Raw genomic sequence first — 25,861 nt, 5'->3', positions numbered from 1 at the left:
GGATGGCTAAGAAAATCAAGACAAGCAGTTGCGGAATCAGCAAAATCAAGAAGCTACAAAATCACAGGCCCCTCCAGTCTCCCCCCTCCCTTTACCTCCCCCAAAGAAAGGAGAAATTAAAGGTTGGTCAAATAAAATTGTACATACAGGGCATAGTAACAAGCATCAGGTAGTTTGTGAACCTGTAGTACTCAGCCAATGAGGAAACAGGGGAGGAATCAAGCTTCAGGTAATAGGGGACCTAGGGCTATGATATGCTTCTGCTGTGTGCTCCTGCTTCCAGGATGCCCACCATTGCAATCATGAATAAAAACGCTACTTCACTGAGCCTGGATTATTGGCTGCAGATTGTTTCTCACGCTATCATATTTGTGAAGTCACAGCAGTCTGGTGAAGTTCCCACTGACTGGAAGAGGGGACACATAACCCCCATTTTTAAAAAGGGAAAAAAAGAAGACACAGGGAACTACAGGCCAGACAGTCTCACACCTGTGCCTGGCAAGATCATGGAGCAGATCCTCATGGAAGCTATGCTAAAGCACATGGAAAATAAGGAGGTGACTGGTGACAGCCAACATAGCTTCACTAAGGGCAGATCATGCCTGACAAATCTGGTGGCCCTCTATGACAGGGTTACAGCACTGGTAACGCGTTGGTGCGTAGAGGAAGAGCAAATGACATCATTTACCTGGACTTGTGCAAAGCATTTGACACTGCCCCCCATGATATCCTTGTCTCTAAATTGGAGAGACATGATTTGATGAATAGACCACTTGGTGGGTAAGGAGTTGGCTGGATGGTTACATTCAAAGAGTTGTTTGTGGTCAATGGCTCAATGTCCAGGTGGGATCAGTAACTAGTGGTGCTCCTTAGGGGTCAGTATTGGGTCTGGCACTATTTAACATCTTTGTTGGTGACATGGACAGTGAGATTGAGTGCACCCTCAGCAAGTCTGACAATGACACCAAGCTGTGTAATGCAGACGACATGCTGGAGGCAATGGATACCATCCAGAGGGACCTGGACAGGCATGAGTTTCGCACAGGTGGACCTGTGCAAACCTCTTGAAGTTCAACAAGGCCAAGTGCAAGGTCCTACATCTCGGTCAGGGCAAACCCAAGCACAAATACAGGCTGGGTGGGAAGTTGATTGAGAGCAGACCTGAGGAGAAGAACGGGGTGGGTAGGGGGGTGGATGTTGGTTGATGAGAATCTTGATGTGTGCTGGTGATGTGCACTTGCAGCCCAGAAAGCCAACTGTATCCTGGGCTGCATCAAAAGAAGTGCAGTCAACACATTGAGGGAGGTGATTCTCCCCCTCTACTTTGCTCTCATGAGACCCCATCTGGAGTACTGCATTCAGCTCTGACGCCTCCAGCACAAGAAGAACATGGGTCTATTAGAACGAGTCCAGAGGAGGGCCACAAAGATGATCAAGGAGCTGGAGTGCCTATCCTATGGAGACAGGCTGAGAGAGTTGGGGTTGTTCAGCCTGGAGAAGGCTCCAGGGAGACTTTATAGGGGCTTTCCTATACCTAAAAGGGGCCTATAGGAAAGCTGCGGAGGGACACTATCAGGCAGTGTTGTGATAGGACGAGGGGTAATGGCTTTAAACTAAAAAGGGGTACATTTATACTAGATATAAGGAAGAAGGTCTTTACTATGAGGGTGGTGAGCCACTGGAACAGGCTGCCCAGAAAAACTGTGCATGCCCCATCTGTGGAGGCTTTCACAGCCAGGTTGGATGGAGCTTTGAGCAACCTGGCCTAGTGGAAGGGAGCTGGAACTACATGATCTTTAAGGTCCCTTCTAATTCAAACCATTCTATGATTCTGATTCTGTAATGGTTCCTGTAACAAAATGGGCATATTTCTTAGACTCAGTGTCCTGGCATAATCCACTCACCAGTGGGAGCTCAGCTCTAGCAGGGCACATGCACCTCTCTATCACATCACGTCCCCATTCTCACCCTGCTAGGGTGATTACTGCAGCCAAACCATTGCTTTGTGTTAATGTAAATAAAGCATGAACTACTCAAGCCAGGCCTCCATCCGGACACCTACCAGTTTGGGGTGTTGCATCTGAATCAGATGAGGAATGGTTTTGGAACAGTTTGATAGAGGAAACATTTGCAAACTTTCGGATGTTTTAGACAGTTTCAGAAGAGAAATTCTTGGGTATGGCCATGGGACTGATTTCCGTCTTTTGCAATATGGCATATGCAATCCTCGTTAGGATGCTAATCTATTGGAAGAGATTTTCTTGGTGACAAATGTGTCTTTTGTCCTATCACTGGCTCACAAAATTATTAGGGATATTAATCATATTAATGATATTAATCAATTATCTCTACCATCTCTCAGTCACTGACCTAATTATTTGTGTAGGGGTATTTGAGAAACTTCCACTCATATTTTCCCTGGATGAATTTCACATTCACACATTCTCTCTCCCTCTTGTCACTGGACCAAATCCTACATTGCTCCAAGACCTTTTATGTCAGCTTAGTCTGAGCAGACTGGTAGGAAATAAGACACCAGGACTCTGCCGTAAAACCTCCTCTTTGCAGAAGGCTGTCCCAAAGGGAGAGGTAAAGGAGATACAGAGGGCAATGAAACAAGAAGTGTTAACCAGAGTACATCTATGTAATAGATATTTTTCTGAGCCACTATCTGTATGAACCAGAGTGAGAGTCAGATCAAGCTTAAAGGTTAGAAAATCCCTCACAGCTCCTAGAGGAGCTACTGAAACTACCATTATACATGCATGGGTCTGCAAGCTTGATTTACTCTCTGTTCAGAACAGAGCTCTGCATGACTGTCCATACAGCTGTGCAAATGGATACCCATCTATATACATCACCGTTCTCTTTGTTTTTATTTCTTCTCCTGCTCTAGTTAATATCACTATGCAGCTGAAGGCAGATGCAGTTTCTCTTTGCATTTACATGTACATTACTGATCTGGCTGATTTTCCCCATCCCAGCTTGCCCATTCTAACTTTGGGGTCATAGCAGATGGAAATAATCTGTGACTTGAAATGCTGATTTCATTCAAAATTCTAAGTAAGACCTTGAAAATCAATGCCTTATCTGGGAGTCAACAAGAAAAAGGGAGAGTTGGTAGGATTGGGAATAGAGAGGGACACGATCTCTACAGCACCATTCTAGGAGCCCCAGGAGCCTATGTGATCCCAGTGAGACCTGAGCTGCCACAAATATCCCAGATGTCCAGCCCTACCTGTGGGTGGCTGAGGGAGTTCTCCAGGTAGTGCAGGTCGTCCCCTGTCCCCCCGGCCTCGCGTCCTGCCTCCAAGGGTATCCCGTAATGGGTGCATTTCTCAAAGCAGACATAGTCGTATTGCGGTGTGCCCCCCCACAAAGCTGACTTCGATCTGGATTCCTGCGTCATACTGTCTGAGCTCTCCATGTCTCTACTCTTTCTCATGCTCAGCTGCCTCTCTGGTCCTTACCTAGAACCACCTCATGGTCTAGCCAGAGAATAGCCTCTGTACTTTCTTCTGTTCCTTTCTTCCTTTCTTAATCTCATCAGACCACTCTGACTTGTTCTGTTCCTGCACTCCCTTTTTCTCTGGCCCTCCTTCTCTTCCTCCTCCTCCTCCTCCTCCTCGATTCTCTCTCACTTTCTCCTCCTCCTGACCAAAGGCAGTGATTGCAGGGTTTAACTATATTTATAGCAACCTTCCTCTGTCACATGATTCCCCAGTGCCAGGTCTGATCTCAGCAAAAGGCACTAACTCTACCAGGATTGAATATCAGGTGTGGGTAAGAGGGGAACTCCTGAAGGAGAAGGAAGGGGAAGGGGGAGGGGAAGAGGAGAGAATAAGGTCGTAAGAAAGAGATAGAAATACAGACGCAGAAATAGACGGGAGGAAGCCGGAATGATTATCCAGAGGATCTCTTCCTTCATATCTGCCCATCCTGAGCAAGCCATATTTGTAATGAAAACAATATTCAATGGGCTTCTCTTTCTCACTCAGGGTAACAGTTGTCCAAAAGACTAAGGAACAGTCATAAAGATGACAATGCTATTAACTATGATGAGATAAAAAAGATGGCTGTACAGTCTGTGTCGCAAGACACTTTTGCTAAGTCAACAGTCCCCAAGAGAACCTGAAAGCCCTAAGGGACAACTCCAGAATCCATTTAATCTACAGAGCATTAGAGCTTAATCTCAGGATGATATGCTCCTGAGCCTTTAAGATTTCCTTCTTGAGGAGTGCCCAGCCTTCCTGGACTCCTCTGCCCTTCAGGACTGCCTCCCAAGAGACTTTGCCAACCAGTGTCCTGAACAGCTCAAATTCTGCCCTCCAGAAGTCCAGGATAGCAGTTTTACTGATCCCCCTCCTGAGTTCACCAAGAATAAAGAACTCTACCTTGCCGTGGTCACTCTGACCAAGAAGACCTCCTGACCACCACATCTCCCACCAGTCCTTCTCTTTTTGTGAACAGCAGGTCTAGCGGGGCACCTCCCCTGGTAGGCTCACTAACCAGCTGTGGCAGGAAGCTATCTTCCACGCTCTCCAGGAACCTCCTAGACTACTTCCTCTGAGCTGTACTGTATTTCCAGCAGATATCTGGGAAGTTGAAGTCCCCTACAAGAACAAGTGCTGATGGGGCTGGTCACTACACTTCTCTGGCTGAGCCCTGCACCTGATCACCACAGTTTGTCCTATCATCTTATTTTTCTCATTTAGTCTTATTTTAACTGTGTATTTTATTTTACATTATGTATTAACACTCTCCTGTGTGTGTGTGCACTGCAAGGCAGGCCTAAGTTCTGGGCAGGACTGCTGGATGGACAGATGCGCTATTCCAGGTAGTCAGAGGATCTGTGAATGTGTGTGTTCTTGTGAACCTGGAGAGTGCTCTGTGTGTGTGTCTTAACTAATGAACTTGTATCTCAGTCAGAGAGGTGGAAAGGGTCTTGGCTGTTTGTATCTGTTTTACTTGAGTCCTGTGCATAAGTGCTGTTGAAGGAAGCCCTTGACCAGGGCAGTATTTATGACTGATTGTGTCAGCGTCCTGTCTCTGGGATGCATGCTCAGCTTTGCTACCAGCTGAACCTGAAAGACAAAAGTGGCAGCCGCATCCCCAAGGTCCCTGGGCACCTGTCTGAGCCACAGTGTCTGGACAGGAATGGTCCTGGGCCAAAGCAGCTATTGGAGGCAACCACTCTCTTGTCACTCTTTACCTCTCATAACACAGGGTAGCTCTCTCAACTTGTTCTGAAATCTTCTGTTTCGGACTCAGAGAAGAACTTGTAGGTCCAATGGCTTGTTTACTTTATCCAAATGGCACAGTTGATCTAATGTAACATACTGCTCCAGCTCTACCCATTGTCTTGCCCATGTTTTCAGATTACTGGAGTCCCAAAAGAACAGAGTACCAAGCATACCACCAAAAAATCTGCCTTTGCACTGCTGCTGCCTAGTAACTGCTGCCAAATCTTGCATCACATCACCTGTAATTTCCTGCCACATTTGCTCTTTATATATTTTCTTTATTGCTCATAAAACTTAGTTTCCACTGCCAAGGCCTAGCACTACCTTTCTAGCAGGACACAGCAATGTTGTACTACTATTGTTCAGGAGGTTACCAACAGATTCAGGAGACTTATCACAGAAATGTCAGAAGATGTTAAAAGAAAAAAAAAAAAAGAAAAAAAAAAGAAAAAAGAAAGAGGAAGATATAATAAGCACCTTGTACTAGTCGCAAATACAGCTAACCTGTAGATGTAGCTTCTCTCAATTCCCTACATGCATCTAAGCATGCTGAAAGTACTAACAAAGGCTTCAAAGGCCTTAGTAGGACAGTTTCTAGATTGCCCCATAGCATGCAAGGGGACACATTTTCAGCCTGCTCAAATACTAGTTTCTTCTTCATGTATAACAGGCCCTACAGGTACTCCAAAGTGTATTTCTGTGGTAATTCCTTCAAGCATGACACTTGCCTGATGGACAAAACTACAGCTACAGTCCAAAGGATGGTCTAGGTGAAGAAAAAGAAAAGAATATGTTAGAAGAACTCTCACCCCTGACAGGTTTCTCCTCCAGTCAGCCATCTATCTCCCTCCTCTTCCCAGTTCTCTCTCAGGTCTCCTCGTCTTTCTCTGCCTTTATTCCTTTCTTCTGCATGCTTTTCATGATGTAGAAATTTAGTCCCCAGCCTTTATAGCTAATGCTCTGACATTATGGGGGAAGGGATGATTGAAGACCCACACTTCTCTAATGGTCCTGTCTCAGGGAGATTTATCACCTCAAATCCCAGTGCTATTAATCAACAGTGACAAGGTTAACATTTTCCCCTGTGCCCTGCCCACAGAGATATTATAATAACTTCTAAGATTTCTCCTTACACTAGAACTTTTTTTGTTTCTGTAGTAGATCTACCCAGATCACAGCCTCACTGTATATGAACCTCATGGCCCACCAACAGACTGCACCTTCCTCTGGAATGAAAGATCACACCTCTTGTTTGGTTACCATCAATACTATGTATACAGAAATTATAGGAGATGGTGATGTAGAACACTCTAGCACCCCAGACTGAGAGAAGATGACTTTGCGGAAGCAGAGTTATTGTTCCTCAGAACTGTCCATGCAGAATAGAAAAGCAGTCATTTATGAATAAAAGAAAAATAATATTCTGTGCTTCAGTCAACTTAGTCCATGAGGTCCATACGGCTGTGAAGCAGACAATATAAAAGATAGGTTATAAGACAAAATAAACTGTAAAGGTGAAAGGAAAAAAAGTAGTTTTAAAAGAGGAAGAAGAGGAATGTGACAAAAGGAGGACTACTTAACAGTAACAAAATCTACAAGAGATAAACCTGGAGGCAATAGGAGACAAAGAAAGCATGGAAAGACATGAAGGATGAGATGAGGGATAGGAAGTTAGCCACAGCAAATGTACATTGCCTCAAACAGTAGCAACAGATGAAGAAAAAAAAAAAAGAGTGAGAAGGTAGGAAAAAGACTACAGTGGACTTAGACTTGTATGTGAGAGCAAGGTGTTTAAATGGGACATATTATTAGAGAAGACACTTGTGGAGGCTTTAAAATACTATAGATTGCAGTTGAAACTCTGGGAGAGAAAGAATGCTTTGAGTTAGGAAGAGAGAGGGAGATGGAGGAAAGATGCTTTTATAGTGAAAGAAAGAAATATACCATGGACTAGGGCTTGAACAGCAGAAAAAGTGAGACATTTAAGCTGTGCAACAACACATTGTAAACAAGACTGAATATGGAGAGATGATGACAGGGAACTCTCAAAGATAATTGGAAAGACAGGTTCAGTTTATAGTGAAAAGTAAAAAGAGGTGGTCCAGAAAGTTTATAGGCTTTTATCACTGAGAGGTGACAAGCTAATATGAAGATATTTAAGAGGACATGGACTGACTAATACCAGACTGAACAGAACAGAATTGACAGAAACAGGGCAGATCTTGAGAATTATCATGTGATAACTTAAATAGGGGAATGATGGAGTTACCATAAAAGAGGCAGAATTTAAAAAAGATCTCATGATTGTAACCAGGTAAACATTTAAAGGAAAATAGGGACATGAAGGTCCCACTAAAGTAAATGTTGAAATAGATGAATCTGGAAGGAAACCTGAACAGATCATGATATGCCATGACTTGGCAAAAATGAAGTGAGATGGGTAGATAACTTGTTAATTTGGGATCGTCTTATCTTTTGCAGTATGGTCACAGTTTGGACCTGAGTGTGAAAAGAACAAGTAGAGAGAAATAAAACAAACCCAGAAGCAAGAGTGAGACACAGAAAACCAGAAGAAAGAGAAGACAGCAAAATTAGGTTTCATAAACTGACCCCAACTCACCCAGAACTTAAAGACAGATCTGTCTAGATGTCCTGGTGAGCTCTCCAGTTAGGCTCAGCAAGGATCAAAATTCAAAAAACACACTAGTCTTTACTAGAATAAAAACAAGATTATTTGATTTTTTTTTTTTTTTTTTTTTTAATAGAGAAAACTCCAAGCATATATGTCATGCAGTACAGCAATAAATTTATAGCTTATACAAAACACTTCCCCACCCACTATGACTTTGCAGGGTAAATTCTTGCTTCCAGGTCCAGCTTGGTTGCAATTAACATGGTGACTTTCTGAGCTGCTAAAATTTTGTGCTCCCACTCTGTTGCCTAGGAGATTGTTTTCACACTTCTAAGGCTGGGCTCCTTTCTAGGGCTCTTCCCCTACAGCTGCTCCTCTTAAATTGCAACCCTCAGTTCTGTCTGAGACTCTTTACCCTACAGCACCATATAGCTTCTATTAAATCAAAATGTCTCCCCAAAACAAGAGGTCCTTTGCTGATGGGGGAAGATCTGATTGCCTTGCCTTAGAATAAACTGAGAACAAGTATGCATAGCATGTATGCAAATATTAAAGAGGTATATCAAAAATAAGAGATGAAAATTAAAAATAGACTACATGGTGGTGAGAAGCACAAAACTTTTTACAGCTGTATTATGCATTCGACAGTGGCTAGTCAGTAAGAATGCTCAATGCACGGTTTGAAGTGGGTTCAGTGGATCTCTGATTATTTTCTAGAATAATGCTGCATTAACAAACATGATCCGAAGTATCAGCTTGAAGGCATTTTTATGGGAAGAGACTAAGGAATGTCTAGGAAATGCAGGTTCATCTCCAGTGATCAAAACTCATTAGGAATGCTTCCAAGCCTATGAATTTATTGTTCTAGGATGGAGAGTCTACAAACTCTGGGCAATCGCTCTTTACATCTCTATCTAGATGACAAGCTCTGATTCCAAATAGTGAATATTCCCTAATAAGCCACCTGCATCATGTCCTGTATTTTATTGCCAGAAAAAAAAGCATCCTTCAGAGGTGAGAGGCAGGCCATGCTCCCGTAGATAATTTATGCCTTTCTTCCCCTCTTCCCTGCAGATTGCTTGTTGCACAAGTAAAATTAATAGACACACATTTAATCTGTCAGTCATGCAGTTATACTGGTTGAAAGCAGCATGACTGACATCTTAAGAGTGGGAAGAAAATGCAGTGATGAGCTGTATAGCAATGGGCTGGCACAGGCTGTGCTAGGACTCTTGATTCTGTATAGGACTTGGCTAGTTGCAAGAGAAGACTTCTGCCTCCTCCATCAACCACAAACAACTAGGAAAAAGTGTGATCATAGCTGAAAGGTTTAGGAGGAAGACAGACTTATAAAATAAAATTATTTGGACTTTGTGAAAAGGTCCAAATAAAAATAAATACATGTTAAATATAAAATTAAAAAAAAAATAAAAAAATACATGTTAGGAGAACATTGAGATGTGTTTGGGCAGGAAGAAGAGGCCTTAAGTATGGACAGACATCTCTGGGAGGCCATGGCTAGGATTAGAGGTATACAAGAAAAGCAAAAATAGATTTAATTTTCCTGATTCTTGTTCAAATTTGAAATGCTTGAAAAGACATTGACATGAGCTCCAAGAATCTGTTAACGTCTCTGAGAATGTGATCACACTACTGGCATAGGGGACCTAAAGAACAGGCTGGTTGAAAAGGACAGTTTGACTTTGTTAGATACTGGAACTAATGATCAAGAAGCTTATGCAAGAAAAAAAAAAAAATAAAAAAAATTTCAGGCAGGCCAGCTCTTTGAACTTTGATGCATGGCCACAGGAATGCTAGGAAAGAAAGAGGCAGGAATGCATCTAGAAATAAGGAAAGGGGCTGTCTAAAGCAAGTATGAACCTTTTCTTTGTAATACTAGTGTCTTGCCTACATTTCAGAATTTTCCCACTTTTATTGTATTACTAGTGCAAGTGATATAAATTATTCATGAATTCCATGGATGTCAAGTACTATTTGCTTTGACTGTACTAGTGTGTCCTGTCCTGTCTCAGCTGAGATAAATGATGTCAATATAGAAGTCATAGCTGAGATAAATGACGTCAATATAGAACTCATAGCACAGACATATTATGACTACCATTTAACATTTTAAATACCATTTACTATAAAAGCTAGTCTTTTAAATCTTGTACAATTTTGACTATGCTTCCCGTTTCTCCTGTCCTTCTTCCGTTCAAATGCAGCTACCCATAAAAGCACACATAAGCTTCCTGCACACAAGTAGTCTTGTAGCCTCAAAGCAACAAGTCTTCACTGTTTCCCATACAATCCTTGATAATAATATGAGATAAGGATGAAGATAAACAGAAGGAAGAGAGTAGTTCTTTTGATAGCCAAAAAAAATAATCCATCACAAACAAGGACAAAGCAATTCCACCGTGGAAATAACCTTTCTTGTTATTACTGGCTGTTGTTACAGGGATGACAGTGAGAGCCAGCATGACAGTCACTGGACTCCCTCCCTCTTTTATCAGCCCTGTACTTTGATTTTTAAGAAAGTGCTGATGAAAGGGAAGAACTGCATTTAGCAAGTGCACCCAGGTTGAAGTGCTGAGTCACTCTTTGTCATGAAGGCTGCAGAAATTTCTGTGGAACTCATTAAAACAAAGCTGCTGTATGCTTACCAGTAAGAATCAATTTTGACTGTCACAAGTGGGAAGAAACAATATGAAGGGTGCAGAGATCAGAAAGTGTTGTTGCTACTCACAAAGAACCCAGAAGACATGATGAACATATGTTGTCCTTTGTGGCAGGACCACTTGGACACTTAGGTTTCATACTGAATTTTGCCACAGTGATCATTACAGTCCTATCTCCTCTCTTGACCTATAGTCTTGAGTTTTGGGGAACATGATCATTCTACTAAATCAGCTACTGCACATTCAGATCTGGTTGGAAGTGCGCTAAAGCCTTTAGTGCCTGTGTTCTGATCCCAGGTCTGCAATGTTATTTTTATGAAGAGGCCTTCGACAGAAGTATCAATACTAAGGAATGTCTGGCCCTGGCTGTGAATTTTACTTCTGTCCTACACCAAAGAGTTGCATTGGAAATGCGAGGCTGATATCATGATGAAGGCAGGAGGTCAGCCCTCCCTAATAGATACCTGGTACCATCTCCAACCATTCAACAGTATTTCTTTCACCTGACATCCAGAGGAAGGAGATCAGGTTGAGCCATTCCTGACTAGATAGCGTCTGTATCCTACACTGCAACTTCTCATGGACAGCCTCTGACACTGGACTGTTGTCCTTCCCATACAACCATCTACTCTCTGTGAGGGCTGTTGTCACTTCTTGTTGGCCTATTGCCCATTCTAACATGGAAACTGTAGTTCCTGTGGGAAGACTAAAGAGAAACTTTACTCTCAAAAGTAAACAGTCAGCTGTTGTACTGTTATGGAATCGGCTGTGTCAATCCCATAGTCCTCAAGATTCAATACAAAAATGTCATCAGTTAATGATTGCCTATTCTCTTTAGATAATACCCATTACTACAGACCCAAACACACTGATCTGGGAAATCGAGAAGGAGATAGAAGACTACACTCACAGAAAGGGGTTATGTCAGAAATAAAAACAACTAAAGGTTGTGAAAGAGTCAAAAATCCTTGGGAAATGATTTGGAAATGGTGTGCCAGAGTATCTAAGCGTGTTTTGTTACCACATTATACTAAATTGTACTACATACTTGCTACGATGATGCCATGTTTCGTAAGGTATCAGAAATTAGATGGTTGAATAGAATATAAAACCAACAAGGCTGGAAGAAATAGCACATCTAGAAATAATAAGCAGGTTATATTTATTGAATATCTTGCTGCCAACTGAGGAAATATGAATTACTTCCTTTTCTTTCCCAGGACTAGCTCTTTGGAGTGAGCGAGGTCAATCCAGTACCTGCCCCACCCCTGGCATTCTGTTCCTTAAGATATTGCTGATAAAAGACTAGAGCAGGGTTCACAGATGTTGACCCAAGGGGGTACACGGGGCAGTTCTTGTTACCCCCTCACAAATTTAAACTGTTGTGATTGATTGGCTCTTCAAGCGTGGTGTTTCTTTGACACAGTTATGCCTGCGGGTAGCTTTATAGCCTTTGTAGTATTGGAACAGTTTCCCACAGTGATAAAGCAGTTTGTAAAGAGTGAGGGTGACACGGAGTGGTTCAAGGCTAGTGATGGAGAGTGAAAGATGCCTAATTCTTGCAGATATTTTGACTCTTCCTGTGGGCCTGTTAAAGGGCTACCAGTTGGGCTTGAATAACCCACACTACCTGAGCCCTAAGCAGTAAAAATGCTGCCTGTCACACTGTGCATTTGCTTAATCAAAAGTCAGTAATGTGTAGGATCTTGGACCTAATCTCCCTTACTCTTTCTCCCTTTCTCCTTTCCTGTTTGGAAAGGTCTTCCCTTTCCAGACAGTCTGAAGTCTGGTCATTTATCGTTCTGTATAAGGGCAGTATATATAAAGTATATATATAAGCTGTATGTATAACATAAGGTGTAAGTCGAAAGGAAAAAGGAACTCTTTAAGGGTCACAGGGGTAAGAGTAATCCAGACAACTTTTGAAAGATAGAGAAGAGAGAGAACACACAGTAGTTCAAGATTTTTCAGAGTTGACCTGAGCCTTCACAGCTGACTCACAACTGTGACTGGCATAAAAGGGCAGTCACATTCTCTTCCTTGCACCAGCTCTGATACGTGTGGCCTTAGCATTCTGGGAGGTAAACTGATAGAAAAACATTCATGTCTTTATGTGGTTAACTTCTCAAGTGTCGTGCTTAGAATGTGTTCACAACAGGTCAGGGAAGCAACATTAAGAAGTTCCTACATGTGCTAGTCAATAGATCACCTCAGCTATAATATACCCTGAAATGAAGAATTAAAACACATGCTTAGGCAAGAGAAAAACTTCACCTTTAATTAACCCTTGCATTCTATTCCCAACAGAAAGATTTTCATGTAACTATGGACTAAACCTCTTTTACTACACTGGCTGTTTCTTTAGTCACTAGTATGTAGCAGAGCTGAGATCTATTTAATATTGCATTTGACTTTGCCATTCATGCAAAGCTTAGGTGAATCTGCAGTTCTTTTACTCTATTGGCCTGGGGCATTTATGTATTTCCAATTAATAGAAATGAGCTTCCCAACATGCTTTATTTCTGTATGGAATCAGAACTAAAAGCAGAGTACACAAAGTGTACTGTCCTCTACTACTGATTATAAACTTGATGGCAGCAAATTCAGTTTCCCAATAAGTCATTTAGAATTAGAATAGTTCAGTTGGAAGGGATCTGAAAAGAGTTGAACTGCATGACCACCTAAGGGCTAACCAAAAGTTAAAGCATATTATTAAGGGCATTATCCAAAAGCCTCTTCAGGCATGGGGGCATCAACCACCTCACTGGGAAACCTGTTCCAGTCCTTGACCACCCTGACTGTAAAACTTTTTTACCTAATATCTAGTCTGAACCTTCCCTGGTGCACATTGCCGTTCCTTCATGTTCTATCATTGTTATCAGGGAGGAGAGTCAGCACCTCCCTTTCCATTTCCGCTGCTCAGGAAGTTGCAGAGAGCAATGAGGTCACCACTTAGACTCTGTTTTTCCAGATTAGTCAACCTAAGTGTCCTCAGCCTAGGACATGCCTTCCAGACCTTTCCAACCAAAGACTGTAAGTCTTTGGTGCCTTCTTCTGCATGCATTCAAGTATTTTACTATCCTTTTTATATTGTGCAGCCCAGAACTGCACACAATATTCAAGGAGAGGCCACACCAATGTTAAATACAGTGGGAGAATCACCTCTTTTGACCAGCTGGCTATGCTGCATTTAAGGCAATGCAAAATGCTCGCTTGGCTGCCTGGGCACACTGGTGCCTCATGTTAAGCCTACTGTCAGCTATCAGCCCCTTTCTGCTAAGCCAGCCACTTGTCTCCCAGCCTGTGCCTGGGTTTGGTATTACTATGTCCCAGGTGCAGAACCCATCACTTTCCTTTGCTGAACTTCAAGCTGCTGATGATTGCCCAGTTCTCCAATTTATCTAGATTGGAGGCCTCTTTAAGGCCTCTTGCAAGCCCTCCGTAAGGCCTCTTGTTTCTCCACAGAGTCAACAGCATCTCCCAATTTAATACCATCAGTGAACTTGCTAAGGATGCGTTCAGCTTGCCAGGTGATCAGCTCCAAGGCAGTCCTGTCCCTACAGCACAGTGGGGGATTGCAGTGGGCAGGTGCTTTTCTGACATTGAGGCCACTTGAGGCAGCCAAGGGAGCCTCCAGGACCCAGCAGCCCTTGTGAGGGCAGCTGACGAGGCACTGGTGGAGCCAGAAGCCTCCCTCCTTGTGCAAAGGCAGCCCCTGGGGAGCATGGGTGGCCAGGGCAGGCAAACAGGGCATGGTGTGGCAGTTTGTGCAAAGAGGGTGCCACACCCCAAAAAGTGATGGACCTACTGCCTTGTCAGGCAGAGGGAGGGGACTTGAGAGGTGCAGAAGAATGGAAACAGGTCCCTGCTTGGTGTTACAGGTGACCCCCTCATTACATGCCTTGACTTTCCAGCTGCCCTTACACAATAGGTTTGAGGCCCTGGAGCTCAAGGGACAGGGTGGTGAGGATGCGGGGGAAAGTCCACCCAGGATGTTGTCTAGGGCAAGGAAGTCAACTCCACTCCTCAAGACTTCTTCCACCAAGGAAGACAGAAGGGTAATGGTCATAGGTGACTCCCTTCTGAGGGGCACAGAGCACCCCATATGTCAGCCAGACCCTACCCATAGGGAAGTCTGCTGCTTCTGTGGGGCCTGGGTCAGGGACATTACTGGGAAACTTCTTGACCTTGTTCACCCCTCTGATTATTACCCCTTAGTGATAATTCAGGCTGGAGTACTGAGCCTCCTGACCTGGAAGTCTGGGATGGGGAGCAGAAGATACCCCCACAGTTCATCTGGAAACAGTTAGAGACCTGCTGCTCCACCTGGACTGTCACAAGTCCATGGGGCCAGATGGGATCCACCTGGGGGTGTTGAGGGAGCTGGCGGATGTTATTGCCAAGCCGCTTTCCATCACCTATCAGCGGTCATGGTCATCAGCAGGGGAGGTCCTAGATGACTGGGGACTTGCTAATATGAAGTCCATGTATAAGAAGGGTTGTAAGGAGGACCCAGGAAACTACAGGCCTGTCAGCCTAACCTCGGTGCCAGGAAAGGTAATGGAACAGGTCATCTTGAATGCAGTCATGCAACGTATGTGGGACAAGCAGGGGATCAGGCCCAATGAGCATGGGTTCATGAAAAGAAAGTCCTGCCTGGCCAACCTTATCTCCTATGACTGGGTGATCTGCCTGGTGGATGAGGGAAAGGCTCTTGCTGTAGTCTACCAAGGCCTTTGATGTGGTCTCCCACAATATTCTCCTGGAGAAGCTGGCAGCCCATGGTTTAGACAGGTACACCCTTTGCTGAGTTAAAAACTGGCTGGACAGCTGGGCCCAGAGAGTAGTGGTGAGTGGAGTGAAATGCAGCTGGCGACCAGTCATGAGTGGTGTTCCTCAGGGGTCGGTGTTGGGGCTCATCCTCTTTAATATCTTTAATGATGAGTTGGATGAGGGAGTTGAGTGCACCCTCAGTAATTTTGCAGATGACAGCAAACTGGGGGGAACGATTGATCTGCTGGAGGGTAGGAAGGCCCTGCAGAGGGATCTGGACGGGATGGGTCAATGGGCAGAGGCCAATGGGATGGGATTCAACATGGCTAAGTGCTGGGTCCTGCACTTTGGCCACAACAACCCTATACAGTGTTACGGGCTTGGGGCTTTGTGGCTGGAAAGCTATGCAGAGGAAAAAGATCTGGGGCTGCTGGTTGATGCTTGCCTGAGCATACATGTAAGTAGGCAGTGTGCCCAGATGGCCAAGAAGGCCAATGGCATCCTGGCTTGTATAAGAAGCAGTGTGGCCAGCAGGGCTAGGGAAGTGATTGTCCCCCAGGGCTAGGGAAGTGATTGTCCCCCTGTGGTCCCTCTGGTGAAGCCGCACCTTGAGTACTGTCTTCAGCTTTGGGCACCTCAGTACAAGAAGGACATTGGGACCCTGGAGCATGTCCAGAGAAACTGGTGAAGAGCCTGGAACACAGGTCTTATGAGGAGCGCCTGAGGAAACTGGGGTTGTTTAGTCTGGAGAAGAGGAGGCTCAGGTGAGACCTTATTGCTCTCTATAGCTACCTGAAAAGCAGTTGTGGGGGGCTGGGTGTCAGCCTCACCAAAAAAGGTTAGTAGGCTGTGGGTGGTCAAGAGGAGGGGAGGGGACATAGCCAGCACAGCTGACCTAAACTGACCAAAAGGATATTCCATACCCTATGATGTCATGCTCACCAATAACAGCTGGGGGAAAATAAGGAGGGAGGGGCACACACTTGTTATGAAACTGTTTGTCTTCCCATGAAACTGCTAAACATATTGAGGCCCTGCTTCCCAAGAAGTTGGTGAACATCATTTGCTGATGGGAAGTAGAGAATATTTTTCTTTCTCCTTTTGCTTCCATGTGGCCTTTGCTTGTTTTTCTTTTCCTTAATTAAACCTCTCCTTATCTCAAACCTGCAAGTTTTTCTTTCTTCCTTTTTTTCACGTTTTCCCCTCCCCCTCTTCCCCCACTCCCAGTCCTACTGAGGATGGGAGGACGGGGAGTGAAAGAGCACCTGTGTGGTACTTAGCTGCCTACCAGTTTTAAACCACAGCAAGAACAAGAAATAAATTGTCGGTCAGACAAAATGCATCTTGTTATATTGAAGTCACAGCTTCTTGGAATTTAGATGCAAACAGTTTTAATTTGCTGTTCTGTAACAGAAGTAAATAGTTTTTTTGTGAGTCCTTTAAAAATAAGGGTAGATAAGACAGTCTGCTACAGATGAGGAATGCAAAAAAAATTTGTGTCATATTTAGAAGACAGTAATGTTGCTGACCATTAGGTAATTTGCACTACTGATCCTCTGAGCACTTTAATTAATCACAAAATATTTGAGCTTGGAGGGGTCATCTGGTGTCTTGTCCAACACAAGGATGATGCCTGGTTAGGTGATCAGGCCCAATCAGCATGGGTTTATGAAAGGCAGGTCCTGCTTTATAAGCCTGATCTTCTATGGCAAAGTGATGTGCTTAGTGGATGAGGGAAAGGCTGTGGATGTGATCTAAATGACTTCAGTAAGGCAACCCCAAGCAGAGCTACAGGCTGGGAGATGAGTGGTTAGAAAGCTGCCAGGCAGAGAAGGACCTGGGAGTATTGATTGGTAGTTGGCTGAATATAAGCCAGCAGTGTGCTCAGGTGGCCAAGAAGGCCAACAGCATCCTGGCTTGTGTAAGAAGCAGTGTGGCCAGCAGGGCTAGGGAAGTGATCGTCCCCCTGTACTCGGCTCTGGTGAGGCCGCACCTCGAGTACTGTGTTCAGTTTTGGGCCCCTCGCTACAAGAAGGGCATGGAGTTGCTCGAAAGAGTCCAGAGAAGGGTGACAAAGCTGGTGAGGGGCCTGGAGAACAAGTCCTACGAGGAGCGGCTGAGGGAGCTGTTTTTTTTCAGCCTGGAGAAAAGGAGACTCTCTATATCTCTCTCTATAGGTACATTAAAGGAGGCTGTAGTGAGGTGGGGGTTGGTCTTTTCTTCCATGTGCCCAGTGATAGGATAAGAGGAAATGGGCTAAAGTTGCACCAGGGGAGGTTTAGGTTGGATATTAGGAAGAACTTCTTTACTGAAAGGGTTGTTAGGCATTCCAATGGGCTGCCCAGGGAAGTGGTTGAGTCACCATCCCTGAAAGTCTTTAAAAGGCATTTAGATGTAGAGCTTATTGATATGGTTTAGTGGAGGACTTGTTAGTGTTAGGTCAGGGGTTGGACTAAGTCATCTTGGAGGTCTCTTCCAACCTAAGTGATTCTGTGATTCTGTGACAATGCTCAAGCACTGTCAGCTGGAACTAGTTGCCCTTGTCTACGTTCAGACAGCTTTTGAATATCTCCAAGGATATAGATTCCACAAGCACCCTGGGCTACTTGTTCCAGTGCTCAGTCACCCTCACAGTAAAGAAATTCCTTTCTTACGTTGAAACAGAATTTCCCATGTTTCAGTTTGCTTCCATTCCCTCTTGTCATGTCACTGGCCACCACTGAGGAGAGTCTGCCTTGGTCTGTTTCAGCCTCCCATCAGACAATAAGAGTTCTCTAGGCTAAACAATGCCAGCTCTCATCATTTCCTTATATGAGAAATGCTCCAGTATGTTCATTATCTTTGTGGTCTTTTGTTGGACTCACTCCAGTAAGTCTATAATTTTTTGTACTGGAGAGGACACAGTACTCCAGGTGTGGCCTCATCAGTGCTGAACAGAGGGGAAGGAGCACCTCCCTTGATTTGGTGGCATCCTTCCTCCTTAAGTAGCCCAGGTTACCATCAGCTTTCTTGCAGCAAGGGAATATCGATGGCTCATGTTCAACTGGGTGACCAATGGGACCCTTACATCATTTTCTGCTGGGCTGCTTTCCAGATGACCAGTCTCCAGCATGTACTAATGCATTGGGTCATTCCTACCAAGGTGCAGGAGTCTACATTTCCTTTTTTCAAACATCATGAGGTTCTTCTCTGCCCATTCCTCAAGCCTATTGGGGTCTGAATGGCTGTTCAACCGTCTGATGTATCAACTACTTTCTGCAAATTTATTGAGGATTTACTCAGCCCCATCATCTAGATCATTAATGATGAGGCTGGCATAACTTCAGTCTGAACTTGAGGGTCCACAAAGTAATTGTCTTAAACACTGGTAATGTTTTTACACATAAGGTAATATTCTTAAACACCATGCTTCCTTGCATCATCAAATTAGAAAAAAACACACTACCTATAATTTATTGTAGTTTTCAGAGCTGCAGGTGATCACTTTCTTTGAAAAGATCTAGGTGCCACACACACTTGCATTAACCCTGTGCAATAAATACAGTGAAGTTGCTGTGTATTCTTAACCACTTTTAGAATCTACTCTCATGCTCATGACTGATAGTCAAACATGCCTGAACCTTTTATAAATAAAAATATTCTATAAATATACATAGTCTCTTGAAATGAATGACTGTCAATCTCAACAGTCATTTGGTTCCTTTAAGGTCACATAAGAATCAGTTACTTCACCAGGCAGCAGAAATCTGTTGTACAGATGAGTGGTTTAGTTGTAACAATGCAAGCAAATCCATTAGTCGAGTTATATCCTTAGTAGTGTCCACAGACTATGTGTTGCTATAACAACTTGTCGAGGATCTCTTTGCTACTCATATGTAAAATGTGGAGATTTGTATCACTTGCATCATCATCAAATCCAAAAGCATAATATGCCATCAAGTGCAGAGAATCAGCAATGAAGTTTGGTTCCCCAGGTCACTTAAGAGTAAATAACTTAGTGATTAGTGGGTTACTCAGTGGTAAATTAAAACAGTATGAGTAAGCAGACTCAGATAACTTAGTCTCCAACATTAATAGTCTGTGCCTGTCCCCCCTCTGCATTAACAAGACAAGAGAAGAGAGTTATCATTGCATCATGGAGGTATCTGGGAACTGTTCTATCAATACTAACAGCAGCAACTTGAGTAGCAATTTCTTGCTGCTTCACTAAATTAAGTATTAACACAATAACTTATTTTTATTCAGTGTTTACCTCCAGAACACCCAAGTTGTTTGCTGATTTATATAGATTCACAACAGTAGCCAAGCTTACCTGGAAAATTTTGTATTTACTGTGCATTTCTATATTGGGGAATTACTTCTCATGTACTGTACCTCTTATGCCATCTGCTGTACAGCTTGGGTAGTAGTATCTGTATTCCAATTTCACCACTTACTATTGTTGATGGTTTTACTAGAAACTGGTCTAACTTTTTGAAATACCGGGAATGCTAATAAAAGTGGCCTTTCACTCGGCCCCATAAACTTGTCTGAAATACTTTAATCTGCTATACTGCTAAATTTTTATGCAAGTCTCAGCTGTCAAAACAATGATGCATTTTCTATGACCATGTAAAAGAGCTTATAGCATGTAGCTACCATATAGAGATGTCAAACAAATGTGGGATGCCCTCTTATGTCATTTACACACAAACAGTTTATTTTACTTTTGGTAACAAAAGATCAATGTAAAGGATTAGATTGATCAGCATCCTGCCAGCCTGTGACATTTATTTTCTTGGGCTGGAGGTCTGTACAGTTCTTGGATAAGCTTAACTTTCATAGCATTATAAGCAAAGAACATGTAGCCTGTGAAAAGAAAATGAAAAAGCTGTTTTTTTTTTTTTTTTTTTTTCACCTTGGAGGAGGATGATGGGGCTCTCTTTGCTCTGACTACACCTAGAGAGAGGGTATAGAGAAGATGGAACCAGACTCTTCTCAGAGGGGCACAGGGAATGCCCAAGAGGTAACAGACATGGATTGCAACAAAGGAGATCTATGACGGAGCAGGGGTGTGGACTGTATACTGCAAGAGGCCCCTTCCCGTCTAAATCTTTCTGTTACTTTTTTTTTCTTCTTGGATGGAGATAAAAAAATACTGCCAGACTTATTACTAAAACTGTAAAGGCTAGGTCTGCTAGCAATGTAAACTGGAAAAGATAAATTCTTCAAGAAGCACCTGCTTGGTCTCACAGTGGAGCTTATAGCCACAGCGAAGTATATGAGAATTTCCTATCCCCATATTTTACGCAGGTGGGGGCAGATCTAAACATCTCTTCCATGCTGAGATAGACAGAGCACTATTTTGTTGTTTGTGGAAGAGGTTCAAACCGTGTGGATAGGAGAGCTATAAACAGTGTCTCATGATATGTCTCTAGGGTCTGGCACTGTAGAGAAGTAAATCTGCACTCCGACCAAGCTTGAGCCTGCTACTAATCCAGGATCAGTGAATGCCATGTGTATTCTGCCTTATTAAAATCTTAAAAATAAAGTCTGTGTTATTTTAAGAAAAAGCCAGTTGTTTCTGGGCCTGTTCTCATTTCTGTCTTCCTCAGCCTTCCTACTGGGATGTCAGGTCACACTGGAATCATTCTGTCACTTGCAGGGGTTCTGAAAATTAACCCATCCCTTGAATAGAAGATGTCCAGGCACAATCCTACAGCACAAAAAGAGGAGATCTGTTTTTCCAGCAACTGACTGACAGTTAAGTATAGAGGAACAGTAGTATGTCTACATTGCAGGGGAACGTTTTTTAACTCCCCAGGCATTTGTACCATGCAGCCTGGAAAAGATCTTACCATGTATTTCTGTAGCGAATTTCTGATAAGGCAAGATTTGCGATCCAATTAATGGCAAGCAGGGAGAGAAATGAATGCCAACCTTCAAACATACCTATAGAGCTGATTCAGTAGATGCTGAAACAAGTGGAAGTAGAGGGCAAGGTGGATATTGTGGATAAGTGAATAGGAAGCTCTTAGCTTCAGTAGATATTAAATTCCAGTCTCACGGGAAGATGACAAATGGACCTCTTCTGTTCACCTCTATTAATTTCAGTAGAGGCTGCCCTGTGAGCCAACAAGTACTGCCAACATACAAGAGGTGAGAAGCTAAAAGTTGTTTCCTTATAACAGTAGGTGATACTTCTCTAAATGCCTGCATTTTTAATCATGCAGCAAGTAATTGAAGACTTTTTTTTTCTTTTTCTTTTTTTTCTTTTTTTTCTTTTCTTTTTTACTGTCATTGTCAGGAGCTTATGTCTTGCCTGGTAGAGCATGACCCTATATTCATCTACCTCATCTGCCATCTCCAGCTTTGGAATTAGCAGTACAAATCTGCACAAGTGATCTTTCTCATGACCTCAGATCTCCAGGTCTCCTCTTCCTTCTAACATTACTTTGTGTATGATTGACAATAACTTCAGAAAGCAAAAGAAGAGGAGGGGCTGTGGAGGATCCCCCCACAGCCTTGGGACAGCACAGGGGAAGAGTCACAGGGGATATTTTTAGAAAAGAATCTAATGGCAGTGACGCGGGGAAGGCACAGAGAAAAACACAGCTGTGAAACCTAACACTTGGCTTCATATATACTGAGAGCAGGAGCATCAGAGAAACAAACTGAGGAGACACAGCAGAAGACAAAAGTGGGAGAAAGGTACGTGAAGACAACAAGAGAATGACAAAAGAGTAAATTACAAAAAAGTAATAAAAACAGAGGAAAGAAATCTCTTAAAGGGAACATGGGAGATAAATGGCTAAAGGACTGAGCCAGTATGTGAGAAATTGAATACCGTGGCCATGTTACATAAATGAACAGAGATGCTTTAGTCACAGATGGACAGGAATTGGTCAGTTGACTTATCAGATCTGTTATTTAGATGATTTGTGACCTGGAATGCTGACCAGCAAGTACCCTGTCTACTGTCTCACCTCTTCCCAAAGTATAACGACTTAAATATTGGACTGTGACACTGCATTAGATTTTATAAAACAGAGGAAAACAGCAGCCATTTCCAGTCTTTAAAGCCAGGTGATGACCTACTCTCTGACTACAGGCCAGTGTGCTCAGACAGCAGTGACTTTATGTATGAAAACTAATGTCTGTAGTATTAGTTTGGCAGCAATCATATGCCTTCTGCTACTCTCTCTTCACTAAACAAGAAAGAACTAACAGAACTGACTATGTGGAGTCGATAGTGATAATGATGATCCTTTATAAGAGTATGTTGCTAAAGGTAGAATTCTCAAACATAAATTGCTAAGACACTCAAGTCCCCAAAGTGTCTAGGATCCATTTGAAATGACTACATCCAGAATTATAGTCTCATGTTCACCTGCTACCTAAGCCTTATGACTGGTCTTCATTTCTCTTGTTTTGAGTAATACTTTATCCTTCATCATAGTGATTGAGCATCTACCTCGCACTGATGCCTGAATAGATCCAGTAACTAGCTGCTCCTCTTGATCCTAAAAGAATCAAGTATATGATCATTCTCAAAGAATGCCTACACTTATAGCCCACTCTTAAATGAAATAGATTGTAGTATAGTCACCTTCTGATCCTAAAGCTTATCTGAGGTGTGGGTGACTTGAATTCAACTAATGTACTAAGTTATTTGAGTTTATCCATGCAGACAATTGAAAGATCAAACAGCTACCATTTACTACACAATCCTATCCTGTTGAGACAATGAAAGCTCTCATTGACAAATGTTTGAGTCACATTTATGAATAAATGCAGACCTATAAATATACTGGCTTGCTTTCTCTCTTGAATAGCTGCTTAGTAACCTACAAATGTTTTGCTAAAGGAGACTTGCCTTTTCTCGAATTATACAGATTATGCTCTTTGAACTCAGGAAGTCTAGCAGCAGTTGTGTCTTCCCACAAGCTTTCAGGAAAACTAGCACAAGTGTGAACACTCTGAATAGTCTCCTTCTAAATTAATGAATATAAAAGTGAGAAGTCCAAAGGTTCATGAGTTTGTTACAGTTACAGAAGAAATATAGCTATTTTCCCAAAGTAGCATGTTCTTTGTTTCTGGATCTTTTGCTATCTCATGCTCCCTTCTTTACTAATGCTTTTGTTCAATTTTGTAGCATTTCCTTACAGTTCAATACCTCGTGCAATTTGATCATCTCAGAAACCAACTCAGTTTGAATTTTTTATCTCAGAACTCAACTCTTGTTCTCCTTCCACAAATCTTACAAGTTTGTATACTGTGTGAGCAGGCCACTGCAATCCCATTGTGGTGTACAGTAGATCCACAGTCTCAGTGTTCTAGTATTCATGCAATTTAATCATGACACTGAGGAAGCTACTTTCAGTGTTGAGCTAGAGAAATACAACGACAGACATGAAATCCATCCCTTCCACTGTAATAAGTGGCTCCTTCAGCAATGTTAGCACTTAAAAAGTGATAAGCAGCATTCTTAGTAAAACATAGTTGAGCTGAAATACCAAGAGACTGGGTGCTTGTGGTGTGCCTATGCAGAGCACTGAGAAACTTAGATACATTATGTAAGACAGGATTTAAAATCAAGCTTTCAGTCTTAAAGGGCTTTAGCGTCACATTAAAGATCATAAAATTCTTCATTCATCTACAAAGCACTAGGTTATGCACAAAAGCAGGGTCACTTAACAGCGTAAAAAAAAAAAGGTACTATCTTGGTCTTTGCCTCAGCCTTCTGTTCCCACAAGCAACTGTACAACTCCTGTAATATACCAGGTGTCCTATCTTCTATAAAGAGGGTCTCCGTGTTTCTTTTAGTAGCTCAAAAAAGGTGAGATTTCATGCTTGTTGCAGCCCCAATAGAGTCTAATTTCTCTCCAAACATTGCTACAAAAACTTTGTATGCTCAGGTAGGAACAGGTCACCATCATATATTTTTGGAGGCTGGGATTTCCACTCATGCTGTTCATTAGATGATTTGTAGTGTTTGATGCTAATTTTCATTTCAAACACCGCTTCCTTGAATAGAGGATGTGGTTTCTTAGATGCTGTACAAACTGCTTCCTCAACTTGTCCAGAAAAGTCCGAGAAGACATGAGGGGATGCAGTAATTCTTAGTACCACAGTTGGCAGGTACTTAAACCAGGAAAAGGAGCAACAATCTCCATCTAAATATCCATAAAACAAAGCATTGCAAGACTCCACTGGGATGTGCCTAAAAGAGGCAAATGAGAGCAACATGGTCTTTGCTCTAGCAGCATGCATTAACACCCAGCATGGCAGAATTCTAACCACCTCTTCTGAGAGCCATAACAGAGGACAATGAAAGGTTTCAGAGGTTCTCTGAAAAAAAAGGAAACCAATTTGCAATGAGCAGCTGCATTTCTATGAAGCTCTGCAAATCAGGTATCCCTATGGACTCAGCCCTGAGTCTCTCCAGCACATTTTTCCTCAGCTGGTGAATTCAATGATGTACATTTTTCACCCATGGGGATTAGAAGCTATTCCTAATTTCATAATGAGAAAAAGAGAATATATTCTCGTTTTCTCTTGGCACTTCCGGGGCATGAGCTCATGCAGAACTTTCACAAATTCTTCCTAATACAAGCAGGGAAGGATATTTGTAAGCAAAGAAAGCATTTAGCCCCTTTAGCAGAGAAAGGAACTGCTATTATGTAGAAAATATTCTGCAGGTATTGTACTCACCAGAGTTTGCTGGTATCGGAATGCTTTTGTTGGAGAGGCATCCCTAGTCATGTCCCCAGAGACAACCTTTTGTGGAGCAGGGGTTGCAATGTCTTCCCTTCTGATCTCCACTGCAAAATCATGGAGCGAAGCAGACGCAAGGCTTCAGCTAAAACCCACAGAGCACCCTGAGAGAGAAGGTTACTGGTGAGGGAAAAGACGGAGAGGGAGAGTGTAACCAGAGACTCCCTGCCCCCTCCTGTTCAATCTGTGCTTGGAAATGGCAGGCATTTCCCTGCTTTAATATCTCTGCTGCCCTGGCACTGGGACAGCTTAGTAAATTAACAGGAGGTAAGGTTTCCCTCTGCTTTCTCAGGCAGTATCACTCTTCACTGCATTTAGAAGGGGTCAACAGTGGGACCATTCAAAAAATGGGGGCTGATGACACAGACTTGAGAAGAAGAGAATGGAAATAAAAAATGACCAAAATTAGACAAGAGAACATTCCTGCAACTTGATCAGAATTATTCCTGTGATTTCCTTTAGAAGCAACTTTGTGAAGTGTTAAGCATCTAAGAGGGCAAGTTCTCTCAGCATTATTTGGAAGACTATTCCTTACATAAATTACATACTGTCCTTACATTTAACATAGTTTACCTTCAAGCGTACACATTATTGCTGGTTACCTGGCCATGATACCTCACCACAGATAAACCATGTTCCTCCTACTGTTTGAACATCCCTTCATGAATATTCATCCACTGATATAACCAGCACTCAGTATCATTTCAACTACTGAAAGTTCTCCTCTCCATTTTTCTTCCTTCTTTTAAAAAATTTTGCCCATCATCCTCTGAAGT

General features: G+C 42.8%; 1 protein-coding gene across 4 annotated transcripts in view; it reads right to left on the bottom strand.

Annotated features, from left to right (window-relative positions):
* The window catches only part of CLCN1 (chloride voltage-gated channel 1), a 64,170-nt gene extending 38,890 nt beyond the window's left edge, over positions 1-25,280 (bottom strand). Inside the window, exon 1 of one of the 4 annotated variants that reach the window (XR_005266216.2) lies at positions 3,239-3,675. Coding sequence is in view for 2 of the 4 variants with exons in the window: in XM_038180206.2 (XP_038036134.1) it covers positions 3,239-3,445 (207 nt within the window). In the remaining 2 variants the exon portion in view is untranslated. Of the gene's footprint in view, positions 1-3,238; positions 3,676-25,022 lie in introns of those variants that run through there. The other 3 variants (XM_038180214.2, XM_038180206.2, XM_038180217.2) reach the window with 3 other exon arrangements.
* Positions 25,281-25,861: the final 581 nt, after the last annotated feature.

This window comes from Anas platyrhynchos, chromosome 1 (assembly GCF_047663525.1).
Source record: "Anas platyrhynchos isolate ZD024472 breed Pekin duck chromosome 1, IASCAAS_PekinDuck_T2T, whole genome shotgun sequence".
Classification (NCBI taxonomy): domain Eukaryota; kingdom Metazoa; phylum Chordata; class Aves; order Anseriformes; family Anatidae; genus Anas; species Anas platyrhynchos.
Note: the sequence above shows the minus strand (reverse complement) of the source record. Positions and strands in the feature narration are given on the sequence as shown.